Source organism: Anarhichas minor, unplaced genomic scaffold (genome assembly GCF_050575085.1).
Source record: "Anarhichas minor isolate MPS153535 unplaced genomic scaffold, ASM5057508v1 ptg000054l, whole genome shotgun sequence".
NCBI classification, from domain to species: domain Eukaryota; kingdom Metazoa; phylum Chordata; class Actinopteri; order Perciformes; family Anarhichadidae; genus Anarhichas; species Anarhichas minor.
In genome coordinates, this window is record NW_027466500.1 from 3,453,954 (window position 1) to 3,471,222 (window position 17,269).

The 17,269-nt window shown below is 44.1% G+C and overlaps 1 protein-coding gene across 2 annotated transcripts in view; it reads left to right on the forward strand.

Annotated features, from left to right (window-relative positions):
* Nucleotides 1–17,269, forward strand: part of cep170aa (centrosomal protein 170Aa) — a 38,804-nt gene that overhangs the window by 18,754 nt on the left and 2,781 nt on the right. The window contains exons 9-22 of one of the 2 annotated variants that reach the window (XM_076075735.1): nucleotides 2,554–2,727; nucleotides 3,186–3,500; nucleotides 8,391–8,738; nucleotides 8,942–9,231; nucleotides 10,931–11,023; nucleotides 11,730–11,847; nucleotides 12,058–13,605; nucleotides 13,873–13,923; nucleotides 15,017–15,290; nucleotides 15,484–15,715; nucleotides 16,122–16,289; nucleotides 16,407–16,495; nucleotides 16,623–16,716; nucleotides 16,817–16,868. In XM_076075735.1, the coding sequence (XP_075931850.1) occupies nucleotides 2,554–2,727; nucleotides 3,186–3,500; nucleotides 8,391–8,738; nucleotides 8,942–9,231; nucleotides 10,931–11,023; nucleotides 11,730–11,847; nucleotides 12,058–13,605; nucleotides 13,873–13,923; nucleotides 15,017–15,290; nucleotides 15,484–15,715; nucleotides 16,122–16,289; nucleotides 16,407–16,495; nucleotides 16,623–16,716; nucleotides 16,817–16,868 (3,846 nt within the window). The remainder of the gene's footprint in view (nucleotides 1–2,553; nucleotides 2,728–3,185; nucleotides 3,501–8,390; nucleotides 8,739–8,941; nucleotides 9,232–10,930; nucleotides 11,024–11,729; nucleotides 11,848–12,057; nucleotides 13,606–13,872; nucleotides 13,924–15,016; nucleotides 15,291–15,483; nucleotides 15,716–16,121; nucleotides 16,290–16,406; nucleotides 16,496–16,622; nucleotides 16,717–16,816; nucleotides 16,869–17,269) is intronic. The other variant, XM_076075736.1, reaches the window with a different exon arrangement.

A 17,269-nucleotide genomic window follows, 5' to 3' on the forward strand; every position in this document is an offset into this window, starting at 1 on the left:
AATCAGTCTGTGCCAGGCTGGTTTAGTGTGGACCAGTGTAGTCAGAAGGAGTGGGGGGGAGGTTAATCAGACACAAACGTTGGAGCAGACTGAAGCGTCCTCAAATCTCTCGCCACATCTGGATGGATAGTCTGGGAGCGTCTTCACCAGCCTATGAAGGAATCCTTCCTTTGATTTAACAATCAGTTAAATCATTTCTGTGCTTCGCCACCCAGATTCTGCTGTGGATTTTACCAAAGTATTTTGCTGTTGGAATAAGATTAGAAAAGACTGTAATTTTGGAGTAAATCTGTGAAAGCGTGGCAGGGTGATTTGAAACCCTAAAAGCTTTCCAAAGAAATTAGGCGAATGGGATTGGCTCCGTCAGCCATGGAAGTGGGTGAGTTGAAGGCACTTTGCCCTCTTGGAACGTTGACTTTTTGACTGAGTGCTGAATAGATGTTTTGACATTGGATTTGTGGCGTGAGGCCAGCAGCACGCTCCCCAGGGGGTGTTGCACAGTGCATTTATGTAGGTTACATGGATCTCAGCATCAAAAGAAGACCTTATCAGTGTGCATGTCTTTAAAAAAGTGTGAGCACGACCTCTGAATGTGCTCTGATAAACTGTTAACACCAGATATACAGTAGCCGTGAAGGGGAAGTGAAAGAGAGGTTTCTGTGGTTTCTGTTTGAGTGTTTTTTGTTTTGTTTCACGCATGTGAATGACAGTGAAGTTTCGTGTGTGTGTGTCCTTTCCTCCTTCCCATTGAATAGGATGTGTTTGCTTGTCAGAGCCCCCTACCCCCTTCCTTGTGTATTGTCACTCAAGCCGTTTGGGTTACGCCATTGCACCAGCTCCCCCATTCCTCTCAACACACAAGCACACTCATGCACATCCACTCTCTCAATCCATACTGCAGCGATCATTAGCTAACCACTCTCTAATTCTCCGGTAAGTATAGCTCTCAATTCCATATGCTTTGGCCAATGGAGCTGGTGGAGGACTGTACATTTTTATCAACTTTTTATTTGTGCGACCGGTTTTGTTACCTGTGGTTTAAAAAATATATATTTTACAGCTCTTTATTTTAGCTGTCTTTAGAATTTGAATGAGAAGTCAGACGTACTGCAGGTTATAAACTGCTTTACCACTGTTAGTGAAAGTCTGACACACTTACCGAATACAAGTCTTTTGTAGGTATGTTGAATGCCCATATATTCCACGGTGTCATTAATCTGTTTTACTGTGTCGTCAGTTTTAATCTTTGTATGAAGTAGACCCTAATGGAAAACTTTAAAGCTGATTCTATAAAGCCTAGGATTTGCATGTTTATGGCCAACAAAAGAGACATTCCGCATCACAGTCAGCAGGAGTTTAAACTGTATGGTCTTTACATGAGTGACATTTAATTCATTCATACAACTCTTAACTTCTCAGAAATGACTAGGTGCTTCCCAGACAAGCCATGTGATTTGTGATGATGTCAATGGAAGCTCTGATAATATTCACACTCATTGACACGTATTACATTTGTGAGACACAGGAAGTGCTCTTCATAATTTCATGAACTGAGCAAATGGATATACGGAACTTACTGTTGTTTTTTCAGTTTAATATGTTTCTTTTTGACTTGTCTATCTTATTTGCGTGGTGTTACATTCTCAGATAAACCGTCGGATCATTTAACATATTTTATCTCAAGATCTTAATATTTGCGCTCAGTTTAAATCCATGTTGTGAATCTTGCCAAAGTTGCAGAGCAGCTTATGCTGGCAACTGCAGTTTTTGTTTCAAAGATGAGTCCAAAGAGATTTTTTTAGTACCATTAAAGTGGAATATAAGCTCTTTAATTCAGAGATTGTGAGAATCATATTTATAGAATATACTATTTATGAGAAATGAGTAATTATATTCTGCAAAGTCAGTTTCCGTATCTTGTTTCTTTTTGCCAATTGCCATATGTTCCTACATTTGCTGCCCAACATGTAGCAGATGGCCCCTCTAATTTCTGAAAGTATCATTTATCATATTCAGATCCCACAGAGGCTCTGTTTGTTAATACGAACAGATGAGAAAATAAGTGCTCCATATTGTGAGCGCCCCAAAGAGCTGTACCAGCACTTCTTATCCGGAGTGACTTATGTTTATGTTTGCATGTAAGTCTATTTGAGAGACAGACAGACATATGTGCATGTCTTTGTAGTATTTGTAGGTTACAGGGCTGCATCCTCCCCCAGAAGGAGACAGTAATTCTGATAAATGGTGAGACACACTTGCTAAAGAGAGGACCATGATTGAATTGGTCCATTTTGGGTTGAGCTTGTCCTTTCACGTTTGACTTTTAATAATGAATCCTAGCATTCATATCTTACTATGACATTGAAGCATTGGGGTGTTATGTTATTAAACTAATAAATGCTCAATATTTAGACAGAAGCTTTGACAGACTGACAACTGCATCCACTCCTGGACTATATCAAAACAGATTTCCCTATGAGGACATCGTAAGACACTTTTTGTCATCTACTGTTCTGTTAACCTGTAACATCTTTATGTGTTTTTCAACCTCAGACAGCAAGGAGGCTCGTCGAGTGGAGAAAGCTAAAGAGGACGGCCTTCCTGCGTCCACCGCCCATGATTCCAGCTACTTTGAGATGCCCACCAAGGAGGGTCACATGGCCAGTAACGGCATACATGAGATTCCCACCAAGGACACAGAGGGCACCGCCGCTCAGATCTCTGCAGGTGAAGTATACATTTTATTTATTCAGATTTATGGTAAATAACACAAGTGTCTTTTAGAGTTTAAAGGGAATGTATGGTTATAGTGTCTGCGTTAACGATCTTTGTAGTTCCTAATTACAGATATTAAAGCACTATTACATTGATTTGTAACATTATTACAATTTCTATATTTATAGTAGCATTTGAGGCCCATCAAGTCGGCATTTGTGATAAATGTTTTATCATCATTTATGGCTCAAAGAAACATTCATTCAATCAACAGAAAACAGGAAGTGGCACTATACTTGTCGAGCACAAACAGCAAAGCAATCATTCTGCAACTGAAGCCATCAGCTGATTTGATCATAGTCGGATAAATATCCCTGTATTGTGTATTTACATAATTGTAAGTGCACCACCCAGCACCTCTATATTTAGTTGTACTTACTGACAACAAACCTGCATCGTCTGCTCCACAGCTCAAGGTCACGCCTCCTTCACCATCGAGTTCGACAGCACTTCTCCAGGGAAAGTCACCATCAAAGACCACGTGTCAAAGACCACACCCGACCAGCACAGATCGCGCTCCAAGAAGAGTGGAGCGGGAAGCGGAGGAGCAGGAGGGAGGGACTTGAGCATGCTGCAAGCTGCTATGATGGCATCGGAGAGCAAGGTAGCCGATTGGCTGGCCCAGAACGACCCCACGCTGGTGCGCGTCGAGTTAACGGAGGACGACAGCAAGAGCATCAAGAGCATCAAGAGCGATGTGCCGGTCTATCTCAAAAGGCTAAAAGGTGGAGGTTGTTTTCTGTTAATATCTATTAATATGTGTGTGGATTGGGTAAAAGTTTTTGTTGTACCCTTTTCCGTTTCTCTACTTCTTCTTCTTCTTGATCATTACACCTTCTCTCCTTTCTCTCACAAAAGATTCTCATGCACTTTCTCAAATTTCTACATGTCTCTTCCTATACAATGTAAAGACTGGGTTATGCTTTGTTGGCAGTAGTAACCAGGCCAGAGGATTAGCAGCTTGTAGACAGAAACATTTAAACCCCATATCTACTGCCCTGACATCCAATGACCAGGCTTAGCATGAATAGCATAGCACGGCCCCCAATACACTTCACTTTTTCACCATTTACAGACATATTATCCAGTGAGGAGCACATACTCTACACATATACTACTTCATGGCATGCCTGACTACAAGAGCTTTAAATGTGGCTTTTGGTTTGACTCTTTTGCCTTGTCAGTGTGGACATCTAAGTTGTCTCTGTTTACCTCTGTTGGCTTGTTGCTATGTATCCTATGGGTAAGGTTTAATATTGCTATGACTGTAAATTGCATGCTTCTCTGCATTTCTTTGTTCTCTTTTACCTGCAAGTAACCAACTGCTGAGTAGGCTCCGGCTGCCAGCGGTTTTGTGAGAACGGGCCAGACTAGGCGAGGCTATGCTAGGCTCTGTACTGAGGCAAGGCTATGGTAGACGACTACATGCTGGTCATGAGTTAATTAAATGGAGGCCAATTTATGATGTTGTTGACATGTGTGGGGGAGGGACCAGCAAACAGGAGCTGATGAAAATGGAAATCTGTGAAGCAGGAGAGGAAGGCAGGAAAGCTAATTCATTAGAAGGAGTTAGTACTACATGCATGTCTACTGGCTGACGGCGTGGTCACATGATGGATGATTATGTCGCGAACTGACTGTCTGGGACTTCTAGGCACTGCAGTGTTTCCAATTGAAGCTGTGGCTGATTGGTACCTGATGAGTTGTATTTCAGTACCTGAGGGAAGAAATTGGAAAATCTGACAAAACCATGAAATGGGACCAAGAATAACTGTAACACAGAGAAAAGAAAGGATGAAACGAGGGAGAGGACAAGGTAACAATGGATAGAGGGCAGGTGGACAGCTGGATGGAAAGCTGTCTGTTGATGCCGGCTGTGGCCATGTGCGGTGTGCAAAACAGGTACAGTGGGAAGATGGGCGAGAGGGTGAGGAAGATCCTCGCTGTTACTCTGAGATCAGCATTTGCAGCAATAACAGCAAAGGTGATTGGACAAAGAAAGGCAGGAAGGAGGGGGGGGGGGGGGGGCTTATTGCCTGGACTGCAGTGAAAGCTGAGAAAGGAGGTGGCAAAAGGAGGAGAGAACTAGATAGTTGTTATAGTAACAGTGATGCAAATGATGACAGGGGAAGAGACAATACAGACATACATTTACAAATATACGACAAAACAAAGTAGCAGCGGACATCTCTTTGTGTCTGTGTGAGTGTGAAGGCTGCAGGAGCGCGTGTGAGAAACGCATTTCAGTGCTGACGGAGGGCGCGTGTGGATTTGTGTGTGTGAAATTCGTCGTGTCTGTGTTTGCTGCGTGTGTGTGTGTTTGAGACATGCTCAGCGCAGATTCTGCAGACAAGCAGTGTAGCATGTGTGAGGAGAGGCATGTGTGATGTGGCTGAGGGTGTGTTACTAGGCAGAGAGAGAGGCAGAGGTTTAGCGAAGGAAATTGAGAGGAGGCAAAGCTTTTGATTTGTAAGCATCAAGGTGAGTGTTTCTGTTCTTGCTCTAAAGAGCAATGTAGAGGATGCATCTTCATACTGTATGTTATCGCTATCAATGTTGGAAACGTGTTTATTGTTGTAACATCTGAAAAACGGGGCATTTTCTGTGCCAAAAAGATGTGAGTCCGATCAGTGTAAAGCTATAAATGTGTGATCTGAAATGTCCTTGAGATTGCATTTTATTGTATTTTATGAGCATTGATATTAATTTGCAGTAGTGGAAAATGCTAAACAGATACACAAGGCTTCAATATTGCGTGTGCATATTATACTTGTTGTACGCTCTTGTACAGCACAACTCTGTATGTTGGGGTTGCATGTTTGCTTGCCTGTGGCTGTGCATGCATGTTAAATAAGTGCATCCTTGTGTTTTGTGTGTGTTTTTTTTGTGTGTGTGTGTGTGTGTGTGTGTGTGTGTGTGCGTGTGTGTGTGTGCGTGTGTGTGTGTGTGTGTGTGTGTGTGTGTGTGTGTGTGTGTGTGTGTGCGTGTGTGTGTGTGCAGCCAGCAGCGGAGACAGAGTTCAGCTCCCCTGTGAGTCATGGCGGGGCGAGCGGGGCCGAGCGCTGGACTCTCACAGATAACTCTGTTCTCCTCTTGCCCGGCAAACAGCTTCTTTGTCCGGGGGACATAGCATGAAAGACCTGCCTCTCTCTGTCAGCTTATCTGCTGATCTGCTCAACCTGCTGTAACGCTCTGCTGCTTTCGTTCCTCATTCCATTTATCCTTTTTTCCCCCATGAAATATATGCTTTATTTAATTTCAAACAGTGATAAAAGACAGGAAAGCCGGAGGAGCTGAGTGGTGGAATGTGACAAATGAGCTGCAGAGTCTGAAATGGGCCCGAGGCCACAGAGCTTTTGGGATACCCCAGTGTAGAAACAGAACTTTATTAAAACAGCAATTTAATATTTTACTTAAATAAATTTGACAGGGTTCTGAGAGACAAAAAAAAGAAAAAAGAAAACAGGAGAGCCTGAGATATCTTGATATGAAAGATTTATATCACGAAATAATATGTTTTCTGGTAGTTCAATAAAGAAATAGTCAATATGAAATAATCACATAATAAAGCCTGACTTTCTGAGAATTTTGAGTCAGTGTGTGTTTGTTATTATCAATTTAGACAACGTTATTGTGTATCACGGCACCTCAATATATGATTTCATCACGATACAATACTAAAGATAAAAGATGATAAACATTGAATTATCACCCAGCAACACCGTATTGTCTGACGTCTTTCAAGCCCCCCCCCCCTTTGTAACACAGGCTTTCTGTTCTAAATGCCAACTTTACAAGGCTGAATCAAGATAACCCTCTGTGACATCTCTGTGACGATGACATCTCTACAAAAGACATTATTCAACTGCTTCACATACTGAGCAGTACTAACTTGACGAGTAAACTATGTGGGCGACTGTGGCTCAGTGGGAAGCGGGTCGTCCTTCAGTCAGAGGATCGGCGGTTCGATCCCTGGCTCTGCAGGTGTCAGGCTGTGCATGCGGTGTATGAATGGGTATGAATGATAACATAGCCCTGATGGGCAGGTGGCACCTTGCGTGGTAGCAGTGTATGAATAGGTGTGAATGGGTGAATGACATGTAGTGTTAAAGCGATTTGAGTGGTCGGAAGAATAGAAAAAGTCCATTTACCACTTACCATTTATTTCTAATTACACCTTGCTGTCATTCCCCAACATGCAATATCTCAATGATTATCCATAATTTGACTTTCAGTGCAGATCACAGTTAAGATGAATCTAGAAAGAAAAGACATCAGACTGATTCAAAGTCACTGTGTGTGGACGGTTATGGTCCAGTCAGCCGTGGAAGCATTGTGTCCTCTGTCCTCGTGGAGAGCAGTCCACCTCTACTACTTGATTTATCTCGAGCACCGTGTAGCTACAGCTTTAAACATCACCACTTGGTTATTTCACTCCAATGATTTTTAAAATATGTATATAATCTCACACTATATAAAATGTAAAGAAATAAATTGATTAAGATAATCTGCTGGTGAGCTGGGGCAGATGTAGTCTCTACATTATGGAGTGATGAATTTATTTTCATACCGTAGTGTTTTGCATTCATTAGTTGGGACATAGCATGAGAAAAAAAATGTCATCCAAACATGTGCGATGAGTGATGAAAGTGGTTTGTGTTTTCCAATGATCATCCACAACAACAGTCGTGTGTGTGTGTTTTTCCACCTCTCTATCTAATACCCTGACTGACTGTTTGCTGGTTAACTGACAGCTGATTGATTGAGTGGTTGTTAACTCTAATGGTAATATACTATAACAACCTGAGCCTTAAGAACCCCCCCTCTCTGTTTGGCTTTTTATTTTCTCCCACTTCATTCAGTTCCTCCACTCTCCCATCCAACCTCTTTTCCTCTTCCCCGTCCTCCTTCCCAGTTAAGCCTCCCCTTTTCTTTCCCAGTCTACTCTCACCTCCCCTCCTCCTCCATCCCCGTAGCCCTTTCTCCCAGCTTCCTTCTCTCCATGTTCTCCTCCTCCCCTCCCCCTTGCCGCCCTCTCACTGGCAGTAGGCAGGGCCAGTAATCGTGTGGGTGGCATGTCTGGATCAGGGTGGCACACTGTCTGCCTTCGCACAAAACTGAGAGCACGTGCTGATTTAACCCAGACTGATCACATTTTAGAAATAGCAGTAATGTGGGAGGTAAACCAGGCATTGAGAACATAGGATCTGTTTTGGATGTGCTTTTAGGAAGATGTGGCTCTGTGCTGCACTCTACTGCTGTGTTGTATCTTTATGGATGCACAACAGCTGTTGTATGTTGCTATAGTACTGTTGTGTACACATGTTAAGATATGGATTTAAGAATAGTAGTTCATGTAACATCCAACAGGTTACCAGGATATGTCTCTAGGTTACAGTATAAGTCAGCGGTTGTAGATACATAAATAGTTTGAACCCAACCCAGGTATGCAAACAGATCTATTTGATTGTGATTGTAATTGGTAGACATATTTATACTGCGTCATGTGGAATACTGTCATAGAAAACTAGTCTATTTTTCCCACCAAGCATTTGTTGTTGAAAAACAAGAATGGTAAAAACTCAACTGTGTTCCCTCTTGTTGTGTCCTGATAGGCAGCAAACATGAGGATGGCACCCAGAGTGACTCAGAGAACGGAGTGGGCCTACGTTTCGCCAACCGCCGCCACGCCCTCGAGGAACGCCTAAAAGCAGCACATTGCCTCGCGGGAACAGGAGCGGGAGGGGGGAACATAACTGCTAGCGGGTCAAGGACGAGTGGCAGCCGCACTTCGTTCATGATCGAGCTCTACGACGAGGAAAACCCTCGCAAGCGCCGATCATATTCGTTTTCCCAGACTGCATCCCTGCATGGGCTAGGAGCTGGTGGAGAGGGACTATTTCCTCAGCCTCCCTCTCACCCCAAGGTGTTCAGCATTTCCACCTCTGCTACTTCAGACTCAGGTAATAAAACTGTTTCATCATGTCTCATGTATATTCTGAGTTTTAAAGAGAGGGAGTAATTCATGAGGTTAAGTTGTGTTTTGTGTGAAAGTATTTATCTTTGCATGACAAAGGAAACAAAAAGTGTTACTACAGCAACTTGTCTCTGTATGTTTATGTTTTTGTAACAGCTTTATTTCTGCTCTACATTGTGTTACCTGTAGGTAAGGTCCCGGCTCCGATATCGGCGACAGTGACTGCAGGAGCCCCTACGGCTGCCCGGGTCCTTCTCAAGCAGAGGTCAGAGGACCAGAGTATCGGTCGCAGCTCGGCCAGTACCGGGCTGGCGACAGGCAGCCCCACCAGCCCCAGCGAGGACACCTCGGTCGTGGGGAGAGGAGCGGGAACTGCTGGAGGGGAGGCAGGGGATGACCACAGCGATAAGGGGACCTACACTATCGAGCTGGAGAACCAGAATGCGGAGGAAGAGGAGGCCAGGCGCATGATAGACAAGGTAGGAGGAGTCATCAGAGATGTTAGCAACTACCTGCTCTATGTAGGATCAGTTCTGTCTTTTTATTATGAATTCATGCCATAAACGCCACCACCAATTTGTGATAAAACAAGAAATTTGCTGCCCATGTCTGCATAATACTGCAACGAAATACACTTCACTTTAAAGCTCATTCCCAGACAGTGAACACATTATTCTACCACACAACACTGCAATATTGTACTATATCTCTGTGGCCACAGCTCTGTTTTCTGTTGCAATCTGTTACTGTTGTACATATTACGACAAGTAAGACTATTACTTATGTCACATAAATGTAATCATGTAGTTTAGATAATTGACGACAGTTGAGTAGACTTAAATAAACTATAAACTGCAGGGACCTGGGCAATTTTTGTGTGATTTGTATTTGCCATCGCTTGTGGTTATTAAATACAATCATCTTGAAAGCCGCTATAGTTTGCCACAAATCAAGGGAGGTTTTCTCTTTTTATGTCTTTTTTACTGTTCGGTCTTAAAGTTCAGATCACTCTCATCACACCAGGAAACATAAACATCCTCCTTAGCGCCTTCTTTGCTTATCTGTGATCGTAAAAGTAGCAAGTGGAATGACAAGAGCATAATTCAAACCTAATCTGCAGTAACTCTAAAGAGAAGAATTTGACCAAGCACAAACAGCCCACAGCACGGTTAATCGTCTCTTTATTAGCTGCTTCGTTGGCACTTTTAAGGGTTAGAAAATCCTTTGAGACTGGTTTGTGTTGGTGCCAGTAAAACAAAGCTATCATCTCCATCCTCTCTGTCCCATCGGTAATCCTAATGCTTCTGTAATAGCCCGTGGAGACTTGCTTCAACAAGCACTGCCTTGTTTTATTAAACGACGCTCCGGGGCGGTTGAAAAAACATAATCTGTTTCTTGCCGCAGCCCCTGTTCTGTGGCACGGCAGTGAAAGGGGCAAAGCAGCACTCTTAGTGAGAGATGATTTAATGGTAGTTTCAGGGTGAAGCTAACATTTCCTTTGACCATCATTACAAGAAAAGTAGGAATTAAAATACTTACAAAAGCAAAGATAGCTAAACCGTTTCAAACTGAAGTTCACTGGTCTTTTTAATTGCCACCTACCAGATTCGGAAGTTGGGATTTATTTTTAGGAAGTTAAGTTGTTGCCAACAAGGCTTTATTACATGGACATAATTTAAACTTTTCTAAATGACATGTTAAAGAAGTGCATGTCCCTTTAAGTGTTGTATACAGGTGTTATCTTAGGGAGAGCACTGATAATAATTAGTGGGGTGTATTTCTAGTCACTGGAAGTGTTGTTATGCTAATTCCTGTAATTAACTGACAACCTAATTGGCACACTACTCACAGTCTGTCCGCTCTCGTTTCCGTCTCCCCCCTTTTGTAAATTGAGTGTGCGTCTGATTTCTGTTTGTTGCCATGGTACTCAACTATCAAGTGCAGATCGTTGCTTTAATTGATAATATTTCCGTAGTGTTTATGTATCATGAGGGTATTTAATTATCATTACAAAGTGTGCTGCAGAACTTATATGCTTCGGAGGCATACAGAAAAAAGATTGGAAAGTATGACGATACATAATGCCATCAGATTTGCATGCATTATACTTCAGCAGGATGTCCATCTTTGACCACATTGTCAGCTCTCGTTCCCTCTTGCTTTTTCAATCATTTGTAGGTGTTTGGTGTGCAGCAGAACCAGGACTCCTCTAGTCTGTCAGACCTGAAAGGAGAAGGAAAAGGAAAGGAGACCGGAAAGACGGGGAAAGAGGTAGAAAACTTTAACCTTTGTGTTTATATGTTCACCTATACAAGAGTGTCCATTACTGCAATATCGATGTTGCTCTCACTCCCAATGTTTCATTATGCCTCTCAGGCCTGTGTGGTATAACAGAGTCATGGCTGAGACTAAGAATCATGGCTGAGTTTCACAATGTGAGTCACAGTCACTCCCATGCTTGACCGCTGTACTCCCCTAGCCTTTTCGTGGGAGTAGGCTAGTCCTCCCGGAGACTGACCTAGATCATACTAAGATATGGTGAGACACGATCTGCCCTCCGGGAGGGGGAGGGGAGAATGTTTATGAGAATTTTCTATCTATTGAAGTCTTTGATGTCATTTATATTTCTCACATTTTCCAAGAAAAGTGATGAGCAACTGTTCAGCTTTACTTAAAACTTTCTTGATCAGATGACGGCGGGGTTTCTTGGGCGTAAAAGCAGCGTATTCAGGCATGTTTAGATTTTTAAGTAAAATACAAATACACGAATTTGTCTTTAATATCACGCCCTTCATTCTCAGAAACCTAATAATTTCCATTATCATGCATTACATTTCAGATGAACAAATACATGCTAATCTCACACATGATCTCTTCTATAAATTCTATGCCGCCACTAATTGCTCTTTTCTTCTGTTCTTCCTCGCTCCTGTGTCCTACTCTCTTGTCACCCCACCCCCCACTCGTGTCCCCTTAGGCTCTTGCTGGCGACTCGAGTTGGGTCTCTCAGTGGGCCAGTCTAGCTGCCAATCACACCAGGACCGACCCAGAGGGCTCAGGAGCAGAAACAGCCGCCTTCCTCCACAAAGAAAGAGGTACATAGTCACTTGACTCTCAGAGAATGAATAGCTGAATGAATGAATAAACAAATGAATACGCTGGAGTAACTTATTTATTTTAATACTAAATATTTTTCTTTACAATCATGTACATTATGCAGCAGCACTTGAAGTCCCTTGAATGTGCTTACAATTCATGTAAAAAAAAATGTAATCTCAGTTAACTCTTTGTCCTTTGTTCTGTAGGAACTGATGCCTTTGAGTCGGGTGCGTCCCTCAGCAGAGGCGAATCCTCTTCCAGTCTAACCGACCGTAAGCGCAGGACCCTCCCCCAGCTCCCTGTGGATGACCCCCGGGCTAAGTCCAGCATCAAAGCTCTTGGACTGAGGTCAGAGATCGGAGAGAAACAGGACACTGAACCCCAGGAAAAAGAGAACAAGGGAGACGGGGAGTCCCCAACTCCCATGAGGGACGGTGAGATGACCAGTAAACGGAAACAAAGCTCCACATCCTCTCCATCCAAGGCTCCTCTCCGGTCCTCAGGCAGCACGGAGCGGAGGAAGAGGTCAGAGGAGAGGAACGGAGGAGGATCAGGAGAAGAGAAGTCGGGAAAGCCTCTTGTACGTCAGGGAAGCTTCACAATTGAGAAGCCCAGCGCTAATGTCCCGACAGAGCTCATCCCACGCATCAACAGAGGCAGCAGTGGGCGTGAACGTAGTGACTCCGTGGGCAGCATGGATACTGCTACGCTCCTGAAGGACACTGAAGCTGTCATGGCATTCCTGGAGGCCAAACTAAGAGATGAAAACAAACTAGACCAGAAAGGTAGTAAAACTGGCGTCCCCCCTCGGCCTGACTCCATCTCTCCTGAGTCGGATGTTGACACGGCCAGCACAGCTAGTCATGTGACTGGGGAGACAGAGAGGAAAGCATCAGCTGGGGGAGAACATAAACGACGCTCCTTCAGCAGCATGCATCGTGAGAAGAGCAACATCAGCACAGCTTCCAAGACCAGCGTCACTAACGCAAGTGCCCGTGATCGCTTGGATAGGAAGTCTAAAACAAGAACTACAGAGGGGACTAGCCGAACTGATGCACGGCGCTCTGTTCAGCCGTCCTCTGCCTCCTCCAGAGCGCGCCAGCCTTCTCAGGATCTCACTGATGATGACCAGACTTCTTCCTTCCCCATCTCCGACATCCTCTCCTCAGACCAGGAGACCTACTCTGGACCCGCGGGGCGCTCGGCACACGGACGTGGCTCAGATGATTTTCTGCATTCCAAACTGGACAGCAGGTCTAAAACTTCTACCAGCGGATCCTCCAAAACCAGGAGCTCTCTCCAGGCAGCCACAACCTCCTCCATCAGCAAGCAGGCCTCACTGCCTCAGCCGCGGCCCACAAGAGCCTCCCTTCTCCGCCGCGCCCGGCTGGGCGATACTTCTGACACGGATCTAGCTGATGCAGACCGGGTGTCTGTGGCTTCTGAGGTGTCCACCACCAGCTCCACCTCCAAGCCGCCATCCGGTCGAAAGGGATTGTCACGACTGGACATGCTGGCTCAGCCGCGTAGGACTCGCCTGGGCTCCATCTCAGCCCGCAGTGACTCAGAGTGCACTATGACACGGAGCTCCACCTCTTCACCCCGTCTGTCAGCCGAGACTGCTCTGCGTCTGGGCCTGCGCTCATCGACACCAACAGAGAGCAGGCTGACACCCAGAATGAGGGCAAACAGCGTGTCGAAACTGAATGAGACCAAGACTAAGACCACTACGTCTGGATACTGCTCTCCCACAGGTGAGCACATCACCTGGATAACTCATTTCCGATTTATTCTGGTTTTCTCATAAATTGTGGGAAAAAGCAAAGAAATGTCTTATTCGATTATTTCTGTTCTAAATTAGTTATTTCTAAAAGCATGGTTCTTTGTAAAAAATAATGTGGCGTAAGAATCAAGTCCACACAGTCTACACACCATTGTATACCTCATTATGTGTAAACATTTTGTCTGTGAACATTTTCACTGTGTTGTGACAAACTTGTGCGTTGGTTGTCATCGTCCAGAGAGCTCTCAGCCCGAACCTGAGGGCGGGGATGCTGAGGAGGAGCTGATGGGTACTGTACCAGAACTGTAGAGCCTTGATTAGTGTGTGTGTGTGTGTGTGTGTGTGTGTGTGTGTGTGTGTGTGTGTGTGTGTGTGTGTGTGTGTGTGTGTGTGTGTGTGTGTGTGTGTGTGTGTGAGGTGCGTGTGTGTGTGTGTCTGGTGTCAGACCTGGGTCACAGCAGATTTGAGATTTGCAATGAAATTCTTAATGTGTTTGGAATTCTTTGCCAGACGTAAATTTGAAAGTGTAGTTTGTGGTGTTACGACAGCACAACAATACATTTCAGTGAGTAAAGTTGGAGTGACCCAGCTCTAGCATATGTTGCCATGTTAACTCTGCATCTCCCCCCCCTGATATTCATCAAGTGTTGCTGTGATGAAGACCCATATGTTCTGTTCTTGGAGCTCAAACTTCAAAACCCATGAGCAAATGGTTTTGGAATAGTGCTCCACCTTGTGGAGATTTGTATTCAGGACACCTCCACTTTGTCCCATTTCACCCTGAGACAGACAGACCATGGTGTTGTCTCATCATGGTGCAGCTACATTAATGCAGCTGGTGTGTGACCGTTTTGAAGCAGCTTAACATATGGCGCTATCAAGATTTGATGTACCTTGCTTTTTGTTGGCTGCCTGGAGCTTTTAGATAAACTCTTATAGAGTTTATTTTTGCTGCTGTTGCTGTTGTTGTCGGTGTGGTTTTATCATCGCTAAAACATAACTATCGAACATAACAACAACTTAACAAACTGAGATACAGAAAGAAAATCAAATGCTTTGCTTCACCAATCTTTATTCTTTACAGCCCCTCATATTTAATTTGGATGTGCAGTATATTGCAGAAACATCTTGTTTTGTATCTTTGTAAAATAAGGTATATCTACATTTATTTAAGTCCATAGTCAAAAAGACCCTCCATGATGTAGTGCTTGCACATTATTTGAATTTTGCCGATCAAAGCAGAATCATCTGGGCGCTGCCTCAGTAACAAAGTCTCTCGTGTTCAAAAGCTAATTTATTAACTTCATGAATAACAAATGTTGTAATGGAATAAATATACCGTAATGCTGACTAAACGTTTTGCCCTTCCATTACCTTCACAGTGTCCAGTAGCAGCAGGTGGAGACGTCTGCCGCCGGAGTACGGCTCCACCTCAGAGGAAGAGTTTGGCTCCAGCCGGAATTCTCCGAAGCACGGAGGACGCTCCCACATGCGTCCTCATCACCTCGCCCCGCACCGCAGCTCAAGACTCGGCACCGCCGGCAGCCCAGGCTCCGCCGTGGTGACGGCTCCGGGTGGAGGGGTGATCAAACACCGCATGAGAGAGCAAGAGGAGTACATCAAGGACTGGACAGCACACAGCGAGGAGATAGCCAGGTATTGATCTGCACTGATATGCATAAGACTGATCTATTAACTGATTCAAATGATTAAGTCTTGCATGAATCTTTGATATGTTTTAATATTGTATTGTAATGTTTGATAAGAGCTGCCCTTAATGGCTTAACTTCTAGGTTGCTTCTACTTCTAGCTTTCTAAAGAACTCCTCCATCTGTCTGATGGTTAACAGGTTATTCCCCTGTGTGCGCAGGATCAGCCAGGACCTGGCTAAGGACTTAGCCATCTTGGCCCGTGAGATCCACGATGTGGCTGGTGAGATCGACTCAGTCAGCTCATCTGGCACGGCACCCAGCACCACCGTCAGCACCGCCGCCACCACCCCGGGATCGGCCATCGACACCCGGGAAGAGGTAGGCCCTGCACGTCCCACGCAGCCGGACATAGAGGAGAGCATGAGAAAGGTGCCCGTTTTTCTTCTTCTAGCGTTGCCTTACTGCGTGTGCTTCCATTGTGCCTTTGCCATCCCTCCTGTGTTGCTTGTATGAAAACTCTTTTTTTGCTTCACAACTTTCATCTGCCGTGAGGTATTCATTTATTAATATCCCATCTGCTCCACTTTCATTCCTGTATTACTTTTGCCATGATAGGATTTACTTATTTTAGCACTAAAGGGTTGAATCTGACTTTTTAACTGGACAATTAAAGCTTTAGAGCTGCTTATCTCTCTTTGACAGAGTTCCTAATTCTTTCATTTCTCTCAAATATTAACTCCATTAAACAAAGCTTGAATAACATTGTGAGAAATCTCTTCAAGTTTTAGATTTTTATGTCTGTCTCCCTTTTACATCTCTCCCTGTCTTTGCTCAGTTGGTGGATCGGGTGTTTGATGAGAGTCTGAACTTCAGGAAGATCCCACCTGTGATTTCGACCAATAAGGCGCCAGAGATCAACGGCAAGCCAGTGGAGCTCCGCCCCCGTGCCCCCGACAGTCTGGAGCCCCGAGCTCTGAGGAGACGCACCTGGAACCGAGAGGAGGTGAGCATCGCACAGAGCATGACATCACAAATATACCAACATGGAGGCTTTCACAAGAACACTTCAGCAATTACCTTCAGGTTGTCAAACTTCTTTTCTTTCGCTCTGTGTTTTCAGGCAGTGTTGGACAGCCTGCTGCTCAATTCAGTTTCTCAGCTGTCCACCAAGATCAGACACTCTATCGACAAAACAGCAGGAAAAATCAGGTAATTATACTTTGCAATATTATAACTGTCTGTATATAACAGTGTATCTATTTAAGATGTATCGATTCCTCGGTGTTGCTTTGAATAGCCACTCTGTGACATGTGTCCTGGTGTTGTTTTTCTCCAGGATATTGTTTAAAGATAAAGACAGGAACTGGGATGAAATTGAGAATAAACTGCGATCGGAGACTGACATACCACTCCTGAAAACCTCCAACAAGGTACAGAAGCCGGTCCGTCTGAGTAACATTTGATGACAAGAAGAGTGCAGTGTTATTGGGAGCTAATACTTTTGTTGTTGTTGTTTCCTCCTCTCTGCAGGAGTTCTCCTCGATTCTGCTCGAACTGAAGCGGGTTGAGAAGCAGCTTCAAGGTAAACCCAAGTATAATCACACTAGTACTGAACTAGAAACACACTTTTGGGGTATTTTTGCTGCAGCATCATTTTATTTGTTTATTTGCATTCCATGATAGAGGAGGCCATGAATATTAATGAGAGAAAGCAGCGAAAGTAGAGAAGGTCTCTGTACAAGTATTTCTCTATAATGTTAAATATTCATGACTACATGTGCAAATAATCAAGTTCAAATAAAACATAATAAGTTATTTCTTATCATGAGTTAACACTCAAAAAATCATTAAGAAACCACTTCATAAAATAGGATTTCAGGGCTTTTAACACAAACAAAGATCCGCATCCCAAGTTTATTTTAGCTGTGATTGTATGTATACATTGAGTTTTAGACATCGCCGTCCACACATTGACTCTCCCTG